This window comes from Schistocerca nitens, chromosome 5, assembly GCF_023898315.1.
Source record: "Schistocerca nitens isolate TAMUIC-IGC-003100 chromosome 5, iqSchNite1.1, whole genome shotgun sequence".
NCBI lineage: Eukaryota > Metazoa > Arthropoda > Insecta > Orthoptera > Acrididae > Schistocerca > Schistocerca nitens.
Genome location: NC_064618.1, coordinates 504,388,379 through 504,413,582, shown reverse-complemented (window position 1 = coordinate 504,413,582; position 25,204 = coordinate 504,388,379). Strand labels below are relative to the sequence as shown.

General features: G+C 40.2%; 1 protein-coding gene across 1 annotated transcript in view; it reads left to right on the top strand.

Annotated features, from left to right (window-relative positions):
- LOC126259402 (uncharacterized) overlaps nucleotides 1–25,204 on the top strand; it is a 32,139-nt gene that overhangs the window by 1,021 nt on the left and 5,914 nt on the right. Inside the window, exon 2 of the mRNA XM_049956173.1 lies at nucleotides 14,645–14,811. Coding sequence (XP_049812130.1) covers nucleotides 14,645–14,811 — 167 coding nt within the window. The remainder of the gene's footprint in view (nucleotides 1–14,644; nucleotides 14,812–25,204) is intronic.

Below are 25,204 nucleotides of genomic sequence, written 5' to 3'. Positions count from 1 at the left end.
TGTGTAATTCATACCTGTACATTACATTGATCTAGATTTTACACCATGTTGTGCACTGGAACTGGGGTGTAATATATATTCTGAGCTGGACCTAATATCCCAGTGGTACCTTTTTTTATCCTTTAATACAAATGGCTGTCCCTTGTTTGCCCATTTTGCATTAAAGGGAAAAAGAAAGATCAGTCTTTAGCATTCCAGATTAATTATGTGAAATCACCATCATAAATGTTAATTCAGATGTGCTTTTAGTGACACAATTCAGTCTCAATTTTATTAGTGCAAGAGGCATAGCTGTTTCATAAGTCACACGTTAGTACCACGAACATCAGTGATGAAAAAAGTCTGCTCATTTATGTATGAGTGTTGCACAATAAATTCTCTAAACAAGTCATTTATCATGTTTATAGACATATATGTGTTTTACAATACGCTATACAGTGTGTCGCAACAAAAAAATGTTCCAACAGCTTTAGGACAGGTACCTTACATCGAGACAAGGGAAAAAAGTCTAGTATACATGAGCTCTAAAATGCATACCTTAAGATCTATGGGTGCTTGGTCATCTTTGATATTATGAAACAGATCTCTTCTACTGAAAGAACTTCACTTTTCGTATTTTGGGAGGAGGTAGTGTGCACCCAAAAGAAAAAAAAAAAAAATCAAATATGTGTACCTTAACAGTTATGAGCACCTGTACATCTCCGCTAGCTTGAAACATCTCTTTTTCCACAGAACTAGTGCTCATAACTCTTAAGGTATGCATTTTAGAACCATTTAGTAGACTTCTTTTTGTGTTTTGTCCACACTATCTACTCCCACAATATGGGAACCAAAGTCCTTGCTGTGGAATATGTCTGTTTCATAGTATCAGAGATGAATAAATGCTCATAGCTGGTACAGCATGCATTTTAGAACTGGTGTTTACTTGACTTTTTTTCCTGTTTTGTTGTAAGGAACCTGTCCCCAAGGCTTGGTGTTTTTTTTTTTTTTTTTTTTTTTTTTTTGGGGGGGGGGGGGGTCATCCAATATACACAAGTAGCTTGGGATTTCAGTGGGTATGTTGGTAGCAGTGAAATAGAAATAATTTCTAATGGTCACTTCCTTCAGAGCCCTGTTTAAAATCCCCGACTCAATTGGGCATATAGTACACAGTAACTAAATGCTTTAAGTAGCTAGATTAAAGTTTGACCTATGTCTGAGAAGCATGTGCTCTATCTCCCTTTCTCCCTCCCACCTTCTGTGTGTGTGTCTGTATATAGACTGCATGATATGAGTCGTATCATACATTTCTGTAGCTGTGTGCTGTCTTCGTGCAAGTTTTACACTAGACCTGGACATTTACATTTTTTCGTTTATTTTGAATCCTTTATAAGTCATTAGATAATAATTTTCTTGATTTTTAGGATTAGTCAAAGTAGACAAACATTTTACAAAAATTATTACCAAGATTGATAAAATGTGAAAAGAAATACACCTAACAAATACAATATGAAATATATTTTTACAAAGATACATTGACAGTTAAATAATCAATAACATGTCAGCAGATTGAAGACTTTGCTAAATAAAGGATAGTTAGTGTTCATGAATATTTGCTGATAGTTAGCAAATTCTTTTCAGTGACTACAAAATCATTCATGTACTAAAAATTGTCTTACTGGTCATACCTTAAAACATTCATCAATTTCAGTTTATGGTATGAAGATGGAAATGCACATTTGCATCAATGTGTGCTAAATCTTCATTGTATTACAAAGTCAGAAAGACATACTTTTTGTCCTATAGATCATGAAGAAATCTCATCCATTCCATTGGACACAATCCTTCACATCAGTCTACCTGCTGAACTCTATTCAACCTGTATGATTTAGGCGAAACTTAAGTTTGCCCTTTCCTCACATAATATGCTGTGTATCATGAATGAAGAGCAAAAGACAGCTTGCATATTCCTACATTTCTGGGAAGTGTTTGGTGCAGTGCCCCACAGCAGATGTTAACAAAGCTCCAAACCTCAGAATAGGTTCCTAGACAGATGAGTGGATCAAAGAATTGTTGAGTAGTAGAATCCAGTATGTTGTCCTGGGGAGTGAGTGTTTATCAAAAACTGTTGTCGGGAGAGCCCCAGGGAAGTGTAATAGGACCACTCTTCTCCTCCAAATGCAAAAGCGATCTGGTGGATAGGGTGAACACCAGTATGCAACTGCTTGCTGGTGACACTGATGGGTGCAAGAAAGTGCCATCATTGAGTGAATGTAGGATGATACATGGTGACTGAAGAGACAGAATTTCTATTTGGCATGATGCCAGATGTAGAAAAAAATATAAGTTGATGCAGATGAATAAGGTCAATCCTGTAGCATTGAAATACAGTATTAGTAATGTGCTGCTTGAGACAGTCACATCAGTGAAATATCTGGGCATAACACTGCAAAGCAATATGAAATGGAATGAGCACTTAAGACCAGTAGTAAGGAAAGTGAATGGTAGACTTCAGTTCATTGGGAGGATTCTAGGTCAGTGCAGCTCATCTCTAAAGGAGACCACATATAAGACACTTGGGTGACTCATTCTTGAGTACAGCTACAGTGTTTTGGATTCCCACCAGGTCAGATTAAAATAAGACATTGAAGGAATTCAGAGATGTGGAGCTAGAGTTATTTTCGGTAGATTTGATCAACATGCAAGTATTACGAAGATGCTTCATGAACTCAAATGAAAACATCTGTAGGAAAGACGGCTTTTTTGCGAAACACTATTCAGAAAATTTATGGAAACAGCATTTGCGACTGAGTGCAGAATGATTTTACTGCTGCCTTCGTACATTTCTCATAAGGACCACAAAAAACAAGATAAGAGAAGTTTGACTTGTGCAATGAGGTACAGTCAGTCATTTTCCTGTGCTCCATTTTTGAGCAGGACGAGAAAGATTATGAGTTGTTGTGGTACCAAGGAACCTCCTCCATACACCATTTGGTGGCTTGTGGCATATGTATGTGAATGTAAATAGAAATTTATATGTTACAGGAAAAAGAAAGATTCCTGTATAATTATCAGGTCTCTCTCCCTTATAATAGTGGTTGCACCAGTTTGTGGTCATGATGTATTTTCTCAGTTTACTAAATGTTTTCCATGTCTTGCGTAATTTATTTCATGTTATTAGAGCCAACTGACTACAGCAGATGCTTTGATACTTTTTAGACTTTTAATTTGTCTTACAATTTCTCCATTTGGTCTTTGTGAATAGAATGATTTTTGAGGGAATTTATTGTGGAAATCTCTGTGGACTCATGGAAATTTAGAAGTTTCTTAGACTATAGACCATTTTAGAGAATTCTCTGCAGTTTTCATGGTGTAATTACCAGTCGTCCATTTTCAACAGTATGAAATGGATAGTTTGCTACTCACCACATAGAGTAGTCACAGAGTTGCAGACAGGCATAATGAAAAAGACTGCTAAATGTTGGAGCTTTTGGACAAAAAAGGGGCACTGACATAAGCATCCATCTGCTGGAGTGGATGCAAGACAAGTTTAAGGTCGAAGTGGTACAAGCCAGCAATTTGGGTGCTCCCAAGAACAAGATTTGTAATTTGTATACAATGTGTCACAGATACCGATTAGTGAATGTGTTCCCTGTTCTTGGAGTGGCCCTGGGTGATTGGTGGGGGTAAGCAGATGGCATGGTGTGAGAACAGGGAGGGGTAGCAGGATGAGGGTGAGAAAAGGTTCTTTGCTGCCTGTGGGAATGTGCATGGACATGGTACAGAATTGCCTGCTAGGTGTAGAGTGGGAAGGCTGTGCTGGGGGAGGGGAGGGGGGGGGGGAGTACAAAAGAGGAAAAGACTAGTAGGTGCACTGGTGGGATAGAAGCATGTGTAATGCTGGAGTGGGAATGGGGAAGGGGGCAAGTAGGGACTAGGCTAAGGTTGAGGCCAGGGGGCTTACAAAGGATATGTTGTGGGGAAAGTTTCCACCTGCACAGTTTAGAAAAACTGGTGTTGGTAGGAAGAATCCAGATGACATAGGCTGTGAAGCAGTCAATGCATCGAAGTCGAGCATATTGTGTAGGGAGCACGTTCAGCAACTGGGTAGTCTAGCTGTCTCTTGGTCATTGTTTGGCGGTGCCCATTCACATGGACAGACAGCTGGTTAGTTGTGATGGCCGCATAGAAAGTGGCACAGTTGTTGCCACTTAGTTTGTAGAGCACATGGCTACTTTCAGAGGGAGCCCTGTGTTTTGACGGGGTAGGAGACACCTATGAAATGAAATGACTGGAGTAGGTGGTAGTGGGAGGATTTGTGTGACAGTTCTTGCATCTAGATCACATTGCATGGATATGAGGAAACAAAATGGGTGCAGGGATGGACAAGGTTATTGTCTTAGGTTTTCTGGGCAACAGAATACCATTGTAGGAGAAGTGGGGTGGATATTCCTCATATCAGGGCGTGACAAAAGGTAGTTGAAACCCTGTTGGAGAATTGATTAAATTTCTACAGTCCTGTGTAGTACTGTCATGAGGATAATAGTAATTTGTGGCCAGACAGTGGGTATGTGGTGGGTGGGAGATGACCAGGGAGAAGGTATGGGGTATCTGTTTCTGGACAAGGGTGGAGGGGAGCAGGTAGTTTTGGTCCGTGAGGACATCAGTGAGACCCTTGGCATTTTGTAGAAGGACTGCTTGTCACCTTAGGTGACTAGACTGTAGGGAAGGGACTTCGTGGTATGAAATGTGTGGCAGTCTGTCAGAGTGGTGGATGATTGGTATGTCTGATGTAAACGGAGGTACTGATGTAGCCATACGTGAGTTGGGGTAAACATTGAAGAAGGTGGCTTGTTGGCTGAGGAGGACGAAGTGAAGTGGATGATGAAGATGATCAGGAGGAATGTGGGCAGCCTGTTCTCATGAAGATGCCATCTTTGACCTGAACCAAGTGAGTGGTTTGGCATTCTGGGTGGTTAGCAAGCTTTCTTCCAGGTGGCCCATGATGAACAGGTTGGCATAAGGTGTAACTGTCTGCGTGCTGTAACAAAGATTTGTTTGTAGGTGATACCTTCAAAGGAGAAGTAATTGTGAGTGATAATATAGGCTAGTTGCTAATGGTGACAGAGGAGGAGGTTATAGGTTTGGATGCAGTCGGACTTTGGAAAAGGTAGTGTTAAATAGCTGCAAGGCCATGACTATTGGAAGTGTTAGTGTAGAGGGAAATGGCATCAACAGCGACGAGCAGGGCACTAAAACTGTGGAGGAAATGGTTGGTGTCTCCTATTTTATAGGGTACTTTATGGGTAATAGGCTGAAGGTATTGGTCCACGAGTGCAGAAATCCTCTCTGTGGGGTCTCAGTACCATCCGCAAGGGGTGTCCATGGTGAAGGCTTTCTGGGCTTTAGGAAATGTGGAGAGTGGTAGGTATGAGGAGAGAGATAGACTTAGGGGAGAGGTTCTGCGATGGACATCAGGATTTGATGAGAAGCAGGAGACCCTGCTGCATTTCAGGAATCGGATCACTGTGTCAGGATTTGCAGGTTGTCATATCGGACAGCTGGTGGAGTCCCTCTGCCAGGTAATATCTGTGTTTCATAACCACAGTCGTGTAGCATTTGAAGACAGACAGGATTATACGAGGGCCGTTCAGAAAGTAACCTCCGGTTGATTTAAAAAATACACCAAGTTAAATAAAAATATTTTAATATATACATCTTACAACTACATCTTTGCACTATTTTTCTACATTGTCTCCATAGCGATTGAGGCACTTATCGTATATCTTCACAAGCTTTGAAATTCCTTCTGCATAAAAATCACCCGCTTGTGCCTGGAGCCAGCCAATCTTGCTGTCACTATCTCGTACAAGAGAGTCTTAGAAATCTGTGGAAAACCAGTAGACAACTCCGACATTGAGAAACGTCGATTTTCACGAACTTTTGCATCAACTGTCTGAACGAGTTCGTCAGTCACCAATGATGGTCTACCACTCCTCTCTTCACCATGAACGTTTTCTCGTCCACTTTTAAATAAACGTACCCATTCACGGACAACTCCTTCACTCATAACTCTTGGTCCATACACGGCACAAAGCTCATGATGAATAGCTGCTGCAGAATATCCTTTGGCTGTAAAAAACCTTATGACAGCACGCACTTCACATTTGGCGGGGTTTTCTATTGCAGCACACATTTCAAACTGCCACAAAAACTAAACTAGCGCAGGTACGACGTTCACTCGGCCACGGCTTGATGCCGACTGACCTGTTGAGTGCGTGAACGCACAGATGGCGTCGCTACTCCCCCCACAACCCGCACTGTGACTAATCGGAGGTTACTTTCTGAACCGCCCTCGTAAAATTGGGATCAGTTTTTAGGTGATATTTTGTGGATGTAAGGTTGTTTACATGTTGAGGGATTTGGGGAAAGATGGTGAGGCAGGGTTTGAGGTTAGGAAATTCTTGAAAGTTAATGGGATGGTTTGAAGGCATCACATTAGGATGGAAGAGTGTACTGAGTCATGCACGGTTCAGTATTAATTATGGATTGAGCCCAATTGATAAGGTTGGTAGCGAAAAAGTGTTTCCACTGTAGAGTCCAGGAGATAAGCCCAGCATGATTGAATTTCTTCATCCTGCACTTTAACCTCATTTACAAATTCCTTTTTTGATCCCTTTACTGCATGTTCAGTGTATGGATTGAATGACATATTAGGGATAGGCTACAATGTTGTCTCACTCCCATCTTAACTACAGCCTTGTTTTCGTGCGCTTTAACTGTTAGAACTGCAGTGTGGTTTCTGTATAAGCTGTAGATAATCTTTCACTCTATGTACGCCAGACCTGATCATTTCAAAGTGGATGTTACATACCAACTCCCATATATTTTGGGTAATAACAACAAAGGTTTGAAATGGCTGTTAGAAGTTTTTGTTTCTGGGAGGGGGTGGTTAGTATGGTTTGCGTTGTTGCCACAATTTATATTGTAGAATTCTATTCATAAATCTTTATTTATATTTTTTAATAGCTTTGTGTGCTTCTCTTTCGATATGTAATTTCCTGCTTTACCACAACCGTGTTATTTTGAAATATGAAAGAAAATATTCATAGACATATTTTTAGGCCTCAGCAGTGGCTGTTTTTTTCTGAATATCCTACCCAATGCTGTGTATTGTAGATTCTTCCCTGTCTTTTGAGAGAATACGTTGGTGTACACAATACGGGAGTTTTTTGAGATGATGGGAAGAGAAGTATGTGAAAAAGGGAGAATTTCCATTACTTTCTCAGAAACTTCACAGTAAGCAACATATGGATGAACACAGAAAGCTTCAGTTTTAGTGAGGGTGCTATTTTCTGTTATGTATATAGGATACATATTGTCTCCTTCTCCAGATGAGGTTCCGAGAATCTTCCTTGCTGAAGTAGCTGTAAAGAACGTAAACTTATGAACAGTAAAAGTGAAAAGACATGAGTGTCACAGCATTTCACAACACTTAATGTTGCCAGTGTGTAATCCAATCCTGTCTAGTCTCAATGAAATTAATACATCACCACTTTTTATCACAATAAGTACAGCACTGTGTTAGTGGTGTTAATGTTCAAAGCATTATTTATGATCAGACAGACATAAGAAGGCTGTCCAATACTGCGTATGTGTTACTGCACATATTTACAAAAAAAGGAATATCTAATGAAATGATAAACCATTCTACTTTAAATGCTTCTTGTCTCTTTCATTTTTTAAGCCTTATTGCCAAAGTACATGACATTAAAAAATGAATATATCCTGTGTCTCATTTGTTGTTTTTATGGTGGTGGTAGTGGTGGTGGTGGTGACGGCGACAAGTATGCTGCAGAGCAAGGTTTAATGTAAGCAAGAAAGTCAAATGCGATTAGTTCTTAAATATTGATTACTAGGCATAAAAAGACATGTTTCCTGTTTTTTCTCTATCACGTAGCATGTTCCCAAGTTTCTTCATTATAATTCTTGCTTTAATCACTTTCAGACACCACCTCTTTCTAATTTTTTTCATGAACATTTCATTTATCTGGCAAGTCAAGATGATTTGTTCAAGAGCTGTCCTCAGCCATGCAGTGGGCTTAGATTTATTTGGTGTTTGCATCTGTGCACATGTCAACATAACACTTCAAAAACTCCAGGATGGAAAACAAATTTTCATGTGGGAAGGATTTCTAGTAAACATTCCTGAAGTCTAATTTGGGTGTTGAGTAATAATCTCTGCTGGGGTGGGTGATAGGAGGAAGGGGAAAACAGCTGTGGGTGAGAAGAGATAGTGCCACTGTTTAACGCACAGGTGCATGCAGCCCAGTTGGGTGGCATATTTGTGGAAAGATAGGATATTGTATCTTTACACTATTCTATGTTTCAAGAAATGTCTGCCACCTGTATTGGATGCACCTGTATGAAATACTGATAACATTAGCAAAGAGGACAGACGGAGAATCCAGAGTGAGATAACTGTAAAGGAAGTTACATATGGGGAGAAATAAACAGGCATGAAAAAGCTTCAGACATATTGTATGAAATGTTAAAAGATCATTACTGTTCACAAAATAAAATCTGGTGCATAGTGTCAGTGATTCCATGAAACTGTTCATGAATGACACTGTGCTTGTAGGAATGTAACTGACCTCAAAATTATAGCAGATAAACAGAGAACTGTTGCTTCTTGCAGAAGCTCCCAGTTGATTATCAGATTAAATAAATATTTAATGCATTGTATGTTAATAGACAGGAAGAGCCATTATTATATAACACAACTGATAGTAATTGGAAATGGACCCAAGCTCATAATATCTATGCGTATGGTGCAGTTTTAAAATTGGAACGGTCGCTCAAAACTGATTACAGCAAAAGCAGGTGTCACACAGATTCATCAGAAGAATCATAATGAAATGTAATTCTTTCATGGAGGACAAAGCTTACAAACCCTGTGTTTAGACGAACTCTTGGGTATTGCTCATCACTCTGGGACCATTGATGTAGGTTTAATAGATGACAGAAAGAAGATCCAAAGAAGGTCATTTATTACAGTGTGTCTGTCATGCTTTGTTTAGCAATTATAAGTGTGTCATGGGACACTCACCCAAACCCAATAGCAGAGGCTACAAGAGCCATTGTGCATCGTGCAGAGACTTTTTGTAATAGTCCTGAGAACTCACTTCAAAGAAAAGTCAAGCAGTCTTTGTCTCGAATGTGCCTTGAAAAATTACTTTAATGGGATAATCTGAGAAATTCAAACTTGTGCAGAGGCGTTTTTAGCAGTTACTCTTATCACCGACCATTTATACGTGGAACATTTAATGTGAGGAGAAATGATAATGGTTTGTAATGTACCTTTCACCACTCACCAAAGGGTGTATTGCTGAGTATAGATGTAGACTGTTATAGTTGCTGTGAAGTAAATATGAAATGTCGTGTGGCTAGGGCCTCCCGTCGGGTAGACGTAGAAAATTACTAAGGGATATGTTATTCTGGTATGAGGATAAGAGGGTGCAATGGAGTGGGAAGAGAAATGGCAGTAGAGCCAGTTAGAGGAAAGCGAGTCTGTGGGGTCATTAATGCTTGGAGTTTATTAGTGTTAAGTTTCCTGACAGAGTGCCTGTCACTGCTTTGTCCTCTTCTTTTTCCTCTTACTGTGTGACTTCAGCCAAGAGCCTTAAATACCTACTAATTCAAACCTTTCCGCTTATATGTTGTATGTCATTGCTTTGTGTTTGAATATTTCAGACATTAGCTTCCTAAAGTATGTATTTGTGTCATGTTTGTGTTCCTTTTATCCAGCACACGAAATGCATGATAACCTGCCTGATGCTTTTGTTCTTAATATTGCTCTGGAAGATCTGTGAGCTATGAGTCATCAATTACTTGCTTCATAAAAACGAAATGAACAACTTTTTATCCTGGCAAGAGTGATACTTTAAACAGCAGCATTGGTTTGTGTCAGTGTTCAGGGATCAGTGCTGAGGTAAGATGTTAATTTGTTGAAATTCTCCATTTTTAACATAAGACAAGCACATAGCAGTTGAATTTCTAGTCTTTAAAAGATCCTAGAAATTGATAGTTACGCTGTAAACCAATTTTGAACCATTATGTTTACATACAAGGCATTGTAATATGTGGGGCATTGACAGGAACTTGTAGTAGATAGAACACAGTACAAGGTTATGCAGAATAGTTCACGTTGTTCACATGGTATACAGCCATATAAGGTACTGAACCTTCATAAACTTGTATTTTATTCTGGGATCCTTGAGGCATCCAGTCAGAAAATTGGCACAGAAATCTTTTGCAGCACTGACCATGGAAGAAAACTGAAATACAAATTATATCAATATTTAAATATAGTGTTCATACATGCAACCTGATACATATTACTAAATTATTCATAGTTCACTAAATTTTATTGTTAAACTGGCAGATTTTTAATGATTAGAAAATATTTTTGCATTTTGGTTCATTTGGGGGATTTAATATCTTTGACTAGTGCCATTATGATGACTTTTGTTCCTATATAAAGCTGTATTTGAAAATTGCTATTCCTTGGGTCTATGAACCCCAAGTATCTATAGCATTTCCTGCGAATGTGGGAAACAATATATTGGACAGACGCAGCGTTGCATAACACAATGCAGATCTGAACATGTGAGAAGCGTTTGCCTCGGACAGAAAGAAAAATCCATGGTAGCGGAGCACAGCCTCCTCAGTGAAGAACACACATTTCCATTTGAAGAAATCAAGATACTGTGTAGAGCGAAAGGCTTCTGGGACTCGTATTAAAGGGGTAGTAGAGATACGGGTCAGTAATAACCTGGTCAGTTGGGAGAGTGGATTCCAACTCAGCATCACGTGGAACACAAAATTATCAAGAATAAGACAAGAGTGCACCGATGGAGGCAGGTTGGTGGCGGCGGACGGAATAAACAGGCCACATTGAGACGAGACACCAGGACCCGGCACCCGCGCCCCCCACCCCCTTCCCCAACCACGTGCTTCTGCGCTGATTCCACTCGCGCCTGATTTGCCCTACCAGCACCGAGCATGCGGAGAAGCCTGTGGTCCAGCAGCTATAAAGACCTGGATGAAACATAAACCCGACACTTTGCCTGAAGATGGCAAGTAAGAAACTTGCAGAAACGTTGCTGGAGAACAACGCATTGACTCAGCTGTCAACCCAAGAAGATTTATCATAAACAAACATTTTGATCTCTATGGAGTAAGACTCATTGCTTAAGGAAGTCATATTTTGTACCTTTGTGGAAACAGTGAGACTTCACATCATGTGGGTTACACAAATGTTATGTAATATCACACTAATTTTGAACAATGTGCCACTGGTAGCTCTGGTGCATACTTCTGGACTGCTTGAGCAGGAAGTTTGATATGTTCTCCCCTAACTGCAGTGGAGGGCACAGATCCTTATTTCTAGGAAGTTCATGGGTGACCAGAATTTCACGGGCTCCAGGAGGTTCTGACATGCAGTTGCTGTTTCAAGGAAGTTCACAGAGCCATGTTTTTTCTGAGAGTTCGTAGGTATGGAATAGAGAAGCAACATTCAATGTGAGAAGATAGTCATGTTTGTGAATCAATTAATGCTGTATTGAAACAGTGATATCAGTGGAAACAGTAAAATGCACTAAGTACATACCTGAGCAAAAAGAAAGGGAAGAGTGATTTGTTGGGCCACTGTTCCCTGCAGAATAAAATAGATTAACTACATAGATGATTAACACATGAACCTACAATTCAGTTCAAAAATATGATTATTACTGGTTGTAATATTTATTATTAGGAATTAATAATAAGATGTGTTAACATCACAATCAAGGAAGGGAACAGTGACCACAGTGCTACAAACTACAAACAGAGAATTGTAGGATGAAAGAAAATAGCTGAGTTTGTCATATCTGAATATTGTTTGCAAAGGGTTGGATATGCTGTAATGCTGCAGCTTCAGAGGTCCAGATTTCTTTTAAGATTGACAGAATATTGTGTTTCATATCATATCACCTAAGAGTGTTTATTTAAGTATTTTCTATAACTTTTATTGTTATATATAAAACAATAAGTTAAATCATGGTAGTGCCTTCAGTTGCCTCAAAGTTTTCTCCTAGTGCCCTCAGATCTCTCAAAATAATAATAGATGTTTTGCAGAACTGTCTTAGATAGTGTAGACATTGCAATGAATTATCACAGCACAGTGATTCCCATCTGCTTTAACCTGCAGAGCCTAACGAGCACAACTACTACTGTCCTCGATACAAAAATATTAAACTATGGGATGTCATGATGATGATATGATGTGATGATGACACAACACCACCCAGTCATCTCGAGGCAGGTGAAAATCCCAGACCCTGCTGGGAATCTAACCCAGGCCCCCGTGTTCTGGAAGCGAGAACGCTACCACGAGACCACAGGCTCCGGATGGGATATGTCATTATCTCAACATGCCTTAGTATCCTTTTTTTCTGGCATATGGGATATGTCATATGCCAGGAAAATAATGAAGGATACTAAGCATGTTGAGATAAAAAAAAAGATACAGTTGATGAAGTTGCCAGCAAAGCAAGTAACAAGGCACTGTGATTTGGTGAACTGACCTCCACCATGGTATCATGCAAAATGAAGAAGAATGGTCTATTGATCCTGCAGCCCTCTGAATAGAGATGAAAAGGAATTAGATATTAGCTGCCAGTGGGCATTGATTTAAATCAATGGGGAAAGTTGAAAATTTGTGCCGGGTTGGGATCCAAACCAGAGTCTCGTGCTTACTAGCAGATGCATTGGCCACTACACCGTCCGGACACAGGGGTCATCACAACTGCATGGACTATCCTAGCATGCCGTCCATCAGATACAAATTATACACACACTACAGATGTAGTGACACTCGCCCAATATCATCAGCAGACATGTCTGAAAGAACAGACATCACATATATAACTAAGGTGAGGCTGACCAATGATTCTTCAGTGCAGATGTACACCGAACTCGAACTGTTATGGGAATCGGCGAAATGCCATGAGTAGTGTAGACAATGGGTAATTGATCTGATAGGAGGCGTTGTGATGACTACTGTGCTTGGATGGTGTAATGGTCAGCACATTTACCTAGTAAGCAGAAGACCGTGGTTCAAATACTGACCCAACACAAATTTACAACTTCATTCATTGATTTAAATCTATGCCCACTGGTAGCTAAAGTCTTTAACTCCTTTGTGATTTAAGAAGAATAGTGTTAAAGTAGGAAAAAAATTGTTGTGAAGCATAGAACAAAATACTGCGGTAATTCAAGTCAGCAACTCTGTTGGGGGTGAACCTCTGGCAGCCCCATCAGCAGAAGGAACGAAGCCACACTTGCCGTACTAAAAATAGGACATTATCCTTTAGTATAGTTTACCTTCCAATGAGAGGGCCAGTCAACTTGTGTAGTTTGTGAAGCACCTCAATTGGTATAGTGTATTGTACAAGGTGTATTTTACTTGATGAGAGCTGTGGAATTGCAATGTTTGTTGTCAGTACGTCTGCTTGTTTTCATACTTTTTTGGCCAGGCTGCCCTAAGGTGGTGGGAATTAGTACTACAATGAAAGGGCTTTCTGTGTCACAATTATTAAGGCCCCATGAAACTGTGAGTTTCTGGTACATGTAGTTTACGTTATTATTATTACTATTAGTATCACCACCACCTTTTTTAATGACTCATTACAAAACTTTTGACAAAAGACGTTAAATGAAAGCCATAGTTGAGAAGGGGGTGAGGCAAGGTTGCAGCCTATGCTCAATATACTTAGAGCAGACAGTAAAGGAAACCAAGGAGAAATTTGGAGAAGATATAAAATCTTTGAGGTTTGCCAATGCAGTTACAGACAACGAAGGACTTCGAAGAGCAGTTGAACAGAATGGATAGTTTCTTGAAAAGTGGTTATAAAGTGAGCATTGACAAAAGTAAAAGTAGGCTAATGAAATGTAGTTGAATGAAGTGAGGAGGCAATGCTGAGGAATTAGATTAGAAAATGAGAAACTAAAAGTAGTAGAAGAGTTCAGCTATTTGGGCAGCAAAATACAGACTGGCTATATCAAGGAAAACATATCTGAAAAGAGGAATTTGTTAACATGGAATATAAAGTGTTAAGACATTTGTCCAAAGAGTAACCTTAATGGAAGTATAATTTAGATGATTAAAACAGTTCGGATGAGAAGAGAATTGAAGCTTTTGAAATGTGATGCCATACAAGAATGGTGAAGATTAGATGGATACCTCGAATAACAAATGATTGATACTGAAATGAATTGGGGGGGGGGGGGGGGAAGTAATTTATGTCACAACTTTATTAAAAGAAGGGATCAGTTGATATGATGATTTCTGAGGTATGAAAAAACTGCCAATTTGGAAATGGAAGGAAGTGTGAAGGATAAAAATTGTGGGAGGAGACCAAGGCAGCATATTTAAATTGAAGTAAGTTGCAGTAGCTATGCAGAGATGAGGTGGTAAGAATTGTTTAGTTTTGCATATTATCTAGATCCGCAAAACATACAGTAATGAAACTTTGGATGATTTATCAGCACACAAATTACATTGTTGTAATAATCCTTCTTTTACTGTCTTTCTTCAAATTCTGTGTGTGTTTCTATTTTTCAGGACTGTACAATGACACACTAGAGGACTGTAGCCCATTTGATGATGATGTGTTCATGTTATTGGATGCATTTCTCAGACGACTGCCTCAACCTGTGTGCCTAATTGCACACAATGGTTTTAGGTTTGACTTCCCAGTACTTCAGACTGAACTATACAGACTGGGAAAGGTGATACATTTTTTTTTCCTGTTTATGATATTGATAAACGCCTAATAGTCATAAATTTGATGCTGCCAATAAATTATTGATAAGTATGGCCCATCTCCAAATTTTAAAAAAGTTACAATACTATATGAATGTGGAATAATTCATGGTATATGTTAACCCCTGTAGTGCCATGTGTTTTGCAAACTGTCTGGTGCAGAGTGGTACAAAAATGTTTTGACAAAATGTTAAAAGTGAAGTTCAAGGTCAAATTTTTTATTTTATTTTAGTTTTTTACTGTGGAGAACAGTTCTGTCTACAGTAAAAAGCAAAGTAAAATTTATAAAAGAATGTCATCAGAGCAAAGAGGTAAGGTGTGGTGTGTTTTTTTTTTTTTTTTTTAAGGGATGAAACTGAAATCTGTTACTTCAGCTCATATTGAGATAAGGTTTACTGTTTACCTGCTCAAAAATTCTTTATTGCTTTCACCAATTGCATGCCATATTCAATCATAGTGCATCATACTGAAAAATATTATCAGCTGTAATGACTAATTAAAAATGCACAATGCAGTAGTAGAGTTTTTCTCATTAAACATTCTAAATTGCAGAAATAAACATCATATTCATTGTCTCGCAGATATTACCCAACAAATATGACATAAAATCTCTTTCCACTACAAAATCTCTTAAATTACCAAATGTGTTGCTTATAGAAGTAGCACTTCTTACGTGATAATAGACAAATGGCATTATAATTATGTCGTGTTTGACATCAAAAGTGTTAACAGAAAGAAGTGTCTAATTCCTTAGCGTGTATTAAGAAGCAGCTAAATTGTTCAGGTAAGATTTTAGTTTGGTATTTAGCAGTAGGAATATCCTTTTTGTGAGTTGAAATGCTAGAGAATATTTAACAAAAGCTTAAGAAGTACAATGCTATGCCCTGTTAAAAAAAATACTAATCTTCGTAGCTTGCCTGGGTTACATAAGCAGAGGACCTTGTACTTATTGTCGGTATTTTGTTATGCGTTACACTGTGTAACTTCATTTTGATACAGAACCTTTTGTATAGATACAGTGCAGAAAATAATCTTTATCTTCCATGAAATATTTCTACGTCCATGAATTTCACTTTTGTATACCCTAGTTAGATAACAATTATTTAATTTGTGTTTTGACAAAATAATCTTATTAATTCTCAGTAACTAACAAAAAGTTGCAACAGGGGAAAGTTAACTTTGAAAGCTGAAAAGCCCAAAAGTCTGCTTGTAGATAATTTCAATTTGGCTGTAAAAGCTATCCAATCCATAAGTCCCATCAACAGAATCACAGCCCAAGGAGCACAGTATTGTGTTCTCATTACATGAGTGTAACAATGAAAATATGAGTGCAATTCTGACACTGTTCATGAAATGCAGTCTTGGTGTGCCAGAAATACTAAGATTCATTGTCCCATCTCTGTTTAGTGTACCTTGGTTGTATGTTTTCGATGAGTAGAATGTGAAGCTGCAGCTAGAGCCAAAACTGTCAAACCGTAGTTCATGTGAAACTGGTTAGATGAGTTGGTTTTGAATCATGGGAAACTCAAGACAGCTCCCATGTGCTAATACCATTGTGTGTTCAAATCAATCTTCAGGTTTATAAATCATTAGGTTTCAAGTTAAGTTAGTTGACTGAAGACATTAGCTTTCAGCTGAGCTGCACCCTGCCACCGTTTAAATGGTGGAATGCTATATATTGGCAGCCATAGTTTTGATATGTGCCTCAGCTGCTGACATGAAGATGGAAATGTTGGTCCTTCATTGCCACACATGATCCCACACGCACGGTAGTGCTTGCAGCATCCGTGGCATTCGATAAGCCACACGTGGCCCCTGGGTTGCGCATAGTAAGCAGCGCCAGTCCTCTGTAACCATTAGCTCTGGACTTACTTCAGGCTGTTGAGTTGAACAGTCATTAGTGGGCAGCCTCTGAGGAACCAGCTACACCTCAGTTGTGTAAGGCTTGCTCAGGCAAGTTGGGCTCTGCCCAAGTGGACCCTTATTTCCCTAGCTGCTTGTGGGACCTAGATGGAACACTTAAACTTCACTCTTTTAAATCCCGGTGGAATGAATGTACCTCTGGTAGCATCAGTACCCAATCTAACAAGAGAGTTCGTGAAGTCACTCCTCCTGACTCGGGGGGGGTTATCCCAAGTACTTCAGTTTATTGTAACAGAACGCATGCTGCTGGTCAGAATGTGCTTTTAATAGTTAAAACAAAAGAAGGCAACTTCGAGAAAATTTCACTTTTCTACATTCAGAAGTGTTTAGAGGGCATTGCTGGAATTTTAAAATCTATCAAGTGATTCCTCAGTTGTACATTGTTCGTTGGAACTTTTAATTCTCAACAAGTAAAGAACCTGCAGAAAGTTAAATGCATCAAGGAATCTGCAATTGAAACGAAGCTACACATCACCTTCAGCTACAGCAAATGTGTTGAATCCGATACACTGCTTAACGAGCCACCACAACGTACACTTCTGAACAATGGAGTATTTGCACAAAACATGCACCAATGACTATATTGTTTAACATGATGGTGTCTTAGTTACCATATTAATTTTCATTTCAATAAGAAGTGGTTGCAGTAGCACGTTTTGCCATGAATCGGATAATTTATATAAACAGTTCTCACAAACAGTATATACAAAATGCTTGTAAGTTACTTCGTAAAAAAATACTTTAATTTTGAATCTACTTTGCCAGAATGTACAAATGTCAAAAGAAGACATTGTGATTAAACCAAGTGTTTCCCATGGAACTGGAATTCCTGCTCTTATTTTTGCACAAGCTTCTAATGCATCATTTACGATCTCACAAATCATTGGAACATTCTCACTTTTATTAAATATATAACATTCTGGCAACCTATACGAATTTAACATGAAATTAAATTTCGAAACACGAAATTCCAACAGAATATCTTCCCGTATAGTTTGTATTACATGTAATTGAAAAACATCCAAAGCATTTTGCAGTCTTCCACAAACAGCAATTCTTGCAAGTTTGTACAAAGTTTACATTGTAATAGAAGTGTACTTACTATTTCTGGCAGTAGTGACAATAGAAGTTCTCGAAGTCGATTCAGAGGACATAATGTACAGACGACAATACCATGCCCCTTATATACTGGAGTGGTTGCTAACCAACTTCAGTTATCAATACTCATATGTCGTCACTCCAAAAAGAAAACTTTTACACGTGCCAACCTTTTGCTGGCGTGGGTGCTTGCTCAGATAATTGTCCTGAAAGGACAAATTATCTCAGCGGGACAGGGACCGCCGCCATGCTGACCCCGGGGGCCCCGGTGGGTAAATGACCTTGGGCACCCATGAAACAAAGACATGACGACTCGTCTTCATGTTTCGAGCTCAGAGACCTGATAGCTATTTCCAAAGAGGAACTGAAGGCTGAGTGAGTGGACCCAAGAAAGCACTGTTGACCTACAAAATATAATGGAAAAGGGTGGATGCTGATATGGTCAAATCACTTATTTAAAGTTACTTTCAACAGCACAAAACTTCCAGAGTGTGTCAAAGCAGGTTTCCTTCACTTAAACATGCAGCCTTATGTCCCCAACCCAGTACACTGTTTTAATGCAAGCACTTTGGACACACTACTCTTGGGTGTAAGGGGAAGCCACTTTTGGCAAGTGTGTTAAGGCTACGCATGGAAGAGTCAGTTGTTCATCTCCTCCGAAGTATGTAAATTGCGAGGGAGGTCATCCTATCTGGAGTAGGACAGCAGTGCCTGTCTTGAAGAATGAAGAGACAGGGGCTAAAAACAACAAGGTGTTTCCCATATAGTGAGGCCAAAAAAATCTATAAAGGCATTTAGCCTCCCACCTTCACTACATCTTTCCTTCAGCTCTTAAAAAAAAACCTCTGGTGACAGCCAGTGCCTCTACACAAACAGAGGTTGCTAGTGGTAACTCTTGACACCTGCATTTGTCTGTGCAATTGTAAAGTTGCAGTCATTTCAGAGCCCATAGCCCCCCTGAGAACATCAGAAAAAGCCACAGTTGCCAACATTGGAGAGCTCTCAGCATCTCCAAAGGCAAAGTCTAGTAAACAATGCTTTATACATACTTTCTGGCAAGTGCTGAAACACTGACAGATCTGGGAAAAATACTGCGAATATTGGTTTTAAAAGCTTTACTTTAAAAATAAATTTCCTTTTATGCAGGATGAATTAAGTTACGTGTAAGAATGTACGATTAATTTCTTAAATCATCGAGCATTTGACTGTCGTTTACATCGTAACATTTTGAGGACTGGCCACTTACAAGAATTTAGAGTCCAGAAGACCAGACGTTTATCATTATTTTAAGTTTTACTGGTGCATTTGTGTGATGTATCTTAGTGTAACACACACAAGAAAAAGACCAATATTAAACGTGAAAACTTAGCTTTTCTTGTAGCTACGTTATGTATATTAATTTAAACCATTAACTTTTCCTATTTGTGGGTTAGTGCTACTTAACAATGAAGTTGCTGTTGGGTGACTACATCACATGTCTTATACTCTGAAAGCAGCAGGCAAGATCACACAACATGAGCTGTAATTGGCTTACAAAAGGGTATCTCAGTCTTTATTTCAATGCTTTGGAAACTAAAGTACTGTGTTTGGAGGAATTCGAATTTACACTTACCTAATTACAAAAATATGCAGTGTATCATTATACGAAAATATGCAGCATAAATGTTCCTGCACATCATCAAAGATCTTTCCAAGACCTCGTTTTCTTAAGTGGCGGCGGTAAGTTCTATGGTGATGATGATGATGATGATGATGATGATGATGTATTAAAATGTTAACCATTCAAAGGGTTGATAAGTTTTACAGTTCCATGGAAAAGTATACTGTCACTTAACATGGAAGAAGTGTATTTTTTAACTGAGAAGTCCGGAATTTTTTTCTTTGTCCACATATACACCCTGTCTTAGAAGGCAACCTGTACCTTGGCGGACCACTCAGCAGTCCGGGTCGTGCATGTGGCTCTACAATGGTTTAACTGCCACCCAACTGCAGACAACCTCACAGTCTGCCACGTCACAAGAGCAAAGACTCAAAATGTCTTTAAAGAGAGCAAGAAAAGCTAATGGCAGCCATTCTTGGACTCCATCAACCATTCCACTTGTTCTACAAAAGTACAGGAAGCAATTAATATTTACAGTAAACGCCGTAATTTACCAATAACACCAGTGCTGAAACAGGGATATCTCCTAACAATGGCCAGAGACATCGTCCAGACAATGACAGAGCATTTTGCAGAAACTACTGCCAGTGCCACCCAGGGTCCGGAGTTCCTCGGCTACAGTGCCACTCTAGAGAAAGGCAATTGGGCTTCAAATCCAAAAATTTTCTGTTTTACAACTGCCCTGGATTTGGCACTGAGGCTTGTGACTCTGCAATCAGTCAAGACCAAATCTAGTACAGTATGCTTAGGCATTTGCAAGAAGCCTCAAAATAAATCCTCCTCGAAAGTTTTAATTTTATATGGCAGACACCCACTTTCCCAGCTCATGGAGAGAGGCAATTTTGATACCTCTCCTCAAACCAGGAAAGGACCAAATGTGTCCTAGGAGCTACTGGAGTGTCACCTTAACAAGCTGTGTAGAAAAGACCTTGCCGCAAATGGTTAACTATTGACTAGTCCGATTGCTAGAGACCAGGCAACTCCTGTCAGTGTGGACTCTGGAGATTTTGATCCACTGTTGACAACTTGACCTTACGAGAGGCGGGTATTAAACAGGCTTTCCTACACAACCATCGCTATAATGGTACATTCTTTGACACCAGTAAGGTGTAAGACACTACTTGGAGACACAGTATTGTAGGGCAGCTGCACCAATAGCATTTTCATGGCTGCATCTCCATGTTCATACAGTTCTTCCTATAAAAGCGCTGTTTTAGGTCCCAAGTTGGTGACATGCTGCCAAATCGTTTAGAGCAGGTATTTGTCAGGGCAGTATTTCAAGAGTTACCCCTCTTTGTCGTAGCCCTAATCAGTATCGCATCTAGGATAAGAAGCCCTGCATAGTGCTCCTTGTTTTTGGACAATTCAGCAGTTTTCTGTTCCTCCCCAGTGTTGCAACAGTAACTCGTCAGTTGCAACTTACACCATTCTACGAGGGCGGTTCAGAAAGTAACCTCCGATTGGTCACAGTGCGGGTTGTGGGGGGAGTAGCGACGCCATCTGTGCGTTCACGCACTCAACAGGTCAGTCGGCATCAAGCCGTGGCCGAGTGAACGTCGTACCTGCGCTAGTTTAGTTTTTGTGGCAGTTTGAAATGTGTGCTGCAATAGAAAACCCCGCCAAATGTGAAGTGCGTGCTGTCATAAGGTTTTTTACAGCCAAAGGATATTCTGCAGTAGCTATTCATCGTGAGCTTTGTGCCGTGTACGGACCAAGAGTTATGAGTGAAGGAGTTGTCCGTGAATGGGTACGTTTATTTAAAAGTGGACGAGAAAACGTTCATGATGAAGAGAGGAGTGGTAGACCATCATTGGTGACTGACTAACTCGTTCAGACAGTTGATGGAAAAGTTCGTGAAAATCGACGTTTCTCAATGTCGGAGTTGTCTACTGGTTTTCCACAGATTTCTAAGACTCTCTTGTACGAGATAGTGACAGCAAGATTGGGTTACCATAAGTTCTGTGCACGATGGGTGCCCAAAATTCTTACCGACCACCACAAAACTCAAAGAATGGCCTCTGCATTAGACTTTCTGTCACGTTATGAGGACGAAGGAGAACCATTGTTAAACAGAATCGTGACTGGTGACGAAACCTGGATTAAGTACGTGAACCCTGAGACAAAAGAACAATCAAAGATGTGGGCACATTCAAATTCGCCTACCAAACCAAGAAAAGCCTCGCAAGATTTTTCTGCCAGAAAACTGATGGCAACGGTGTTTTGGGATGCCAAAGGGGTGTTGTTGGTTGAATTCATGGAACGTGGTACGACCATTAATCAAGACGTGTACTGTGAAACAATAAAAAAGTTAGGACGGGCTATACAGAACAAACGCCGTGGTATGCTGACTTCAGATATCGTTTTTTTGCACGATAACGCCCGTCCTCACTCTGCTCGCAGAACAACGGCCCTTCTTGAGTCCTTCAAGTGGGACGTTATCAACCATCCACCTTACAGCCCAGACCTGGCGCCAAGTGATTATCACCTCTTCATGCATTTGAAGAAATGGCTCGGGTCACAGTGGTTTGATGACGACGAAGAGCTCAAAGATGCGGTCACAGGCTGGCTCCAGGCACAAGCGGGTGATTTTTATGCAGAAGGAATTTCAAAGCTTGTGAAGAGATACGATAAGTGCCTCAATCGCTATGGAGACTATGTAGAAAAATAGTGCAAAGATGTAGTTGTAAGATGTATATATTAAAATATTTTTATTTAACTTTGTGTATTTTTTTAAATCAACCGGAGGTTACTTTCTGAACGGCCCTCGTACATTTTAAAGGATCGATGAAATTTCTGCACCTTATTTTGACTCTAAACTGTGGGGTTTACGACACCTGGGACACATGAAAGCTAGAACCCACAAGGCACTGAATACCTTAAAGTGCCTTGCGATAGGTCTTGGGGAGTAGACAGGGCATATCTGCTCCAGTTTTACAGGGCTTTCATGTGATCACAGCTAGACTATGCATGCACAGTGTGTGGATCAGCGAGGTCATTATTTCAGAAGTTCGTTGACGGTATTGACCATGAGGGGATTATACTGGCCATGGGTGCTTGTAGGACCAGCCCCATACCCAGTCTTTGCTAAGGCTAGGCAACCACCACTCACCATCGAGTGGCTGCTCCTCATGGTGCATCAGGCATGTAAGTTCCTCAGTGCCCCAAAATCACCTGCGTACCATGCTGTTGCTCATCTGCCTCTGAAATATCTCTTTCCCCAATTGTCCATGAGCAACATAGCTCTTTGGGATCTGCGTGTGCTGGAGTGACTTGGTGTGCAGCTAGTATAACCCTAAATTCAGGGTTTTAATCGCCTGCTAACCTGGATACTGCAGAGTCCCAGAGTAATTTTAGATTTAGTGCAGTATAGGAGAGGTTGCACTACTGCATATGTTTTTAATACGTTATTTTGACACATCTACATCGTTATTCTGCACTTCATTCTTAAGTGCCTGGCAGAGGGTTCATCGAACCATTTTCATACTACTTCTCTACCATTACACTCTCGAATGGCGCCTGGGAAAAAAGAACACCTAAATCTTTCCGTTCAAGCTCTGATTTCTCTTATTTTATTGTTCTCCCTACGTAGGTGGGTGTCAACAAAATATTTTCGCATTCGAAAGAGAAAGTTGGTCATTGAAATTTCGTAAACAGATCTTGCCGCAAAGAAAACCGCCTTTGTTTCGGTAACTGCCACCCCAACTCACATATCATATCAGTGACACTGTCACCCCTATTGCCCGATAACACAAAACGGGCTGCCCTTCTTTGCACTTCTTCGATGTCCTTCGTCAGTCCTACCTGGTAAGGATCCCACACAGGAGCCAATTATTATTTTGGTACTGCTGTTGAGTATAACCTCTACCCATAGTAATTCACAGGAACTATCTATTTCAACTTCACTACAAGACAAACAACAACCAGCAGACACAAACACACTACCACCTACTTTATTTAATCTATCCTTTCTGTACACAGTTTGCGCCTCTGTAAAAAATTCGGCAGAATTTATCTCCGGCTTTAGCCAGCTTTCTGTTCCTATAAGGATTTCAGCTTCAGTGCTTTCTATCAGCGCTTGAAGCTCTGGTACTTTTTCAACACAGCTACGACAATTTACAATTACAATACCAACTGCTGCTTGGTTAATTCTTGTCGTTTCTTTGCCCTGTACTCTTTGCGACTGGAGCCCTTTTTTTATGTTTCCTGAGACGTCTAACCTAAAAAAACGCCCATTTTAATGGAGCACCCCCAACTCTAGCTGTGTTTATGGATGGCTCTAAAGAGAGGGGGGACTATTCATTGCTCTGTTGTTTCCCTGATCGTGTCCTCAAGATATAAGTGCCTCAAGACTTTACATCTTCGATGTAATTATACGTGATCTTGTGGGCACTGGGGCAGAGAGATGTTTAAAGTACAGAAGTCCTTGTCTGTTCAGATTCCCTGAATGCCCTTCACTCTCTGCAATGCTAGTACCCAGCAGGTAAAGTAGTCCAGAGTTTCCAGGACACCCTCCTTCAACTAAAAAGGCTGGAGAAGCAGATGTCTTTCTTCTGGATGCCAGGGCACATGGGTATTGTGGGGAATGAAAGGGCAGATGTAGCAGCCAAGGAGGTGTGTTGTGACTCTTAGTGAGTTCAGTGTGTCATCCCTCTGCATGCTATCACCTCACTTTTCAAGTAGTCATGTGTCACAGAAAAGGAGCGGTCTAGTAGTCTACAACATGGCTGTGGCATCTCTCTTTCCAGTCATACAGATGTGATGAGGTCTTCCTTCCTTGTTCCTGCATAGACCACAGCCCTGAGAAGCGTGGCTTCTTACTCTGACCCTCCAATGTGTGGTGCTTGTGGCGTACAGATCCCAGTGCGCCACATTTTACAAGGCTGCATTTTAATTTTGCACCAAAGGGTTGAAGTGCATTTGCTAACAAATTTGCCCTCTATTTTAATTGACGATCAGTCAAATGTGGTAAGACTTTTAAAATTTTGTGAATTGTCGGGCTTGTTCCCAAAAATTTTAGGGCTTCATTTTTAATGTGTCATCATGGTGTCTGTCTCACAATTTTTTGGTATAAGTGATCAGCCAGCTACATATTCCTTTGAACCTATTATAGTTTTCTTTTGTCTTAATTAGTTCTACTTAACAATTTTAGAACATGGGAACAATTTTAACACTGTCTTCCACAATTTCAGCTAGTGTGATTGTGCAGGTGATCATGAGTGAGATTGGATGAGAGCGAGTGTGCTTTTATCTAGGGTTGCTTTTTATTTATTTTCTCTCATTTTCATATTTCAATGACGTTTGTGTCTACTAATTTTGCAAAGGAGCTGATAACACAATGCCAGCAGCCTCGCCTCTGTGATAACACCGTTTCACATCAGATTACTAAGTTAAGCGGTGCCGGTCTTGGGTGGGGTCACGATCCAGGTCTGCTGCTGAGTGCTGTTGGCAAGCAGGGCGCACTCAGCCCTTCTTGTGAGGCCAGTTGAGAAGCTACTGTATTGAGAAGTAGTCACATTGGTCATGAAAACTGACAACGGCAAGGCGAGCGGTGTGCTGACCACATGCCCCTCCGTACCGGCATCCTGTGATGCCTAAGGGATGAGGATGACACAGCAGTCAATCAATACCATTGGGCCTTCAGGACGTGTTTGTTTTTTGCTGATAACATCGTCGTTCAG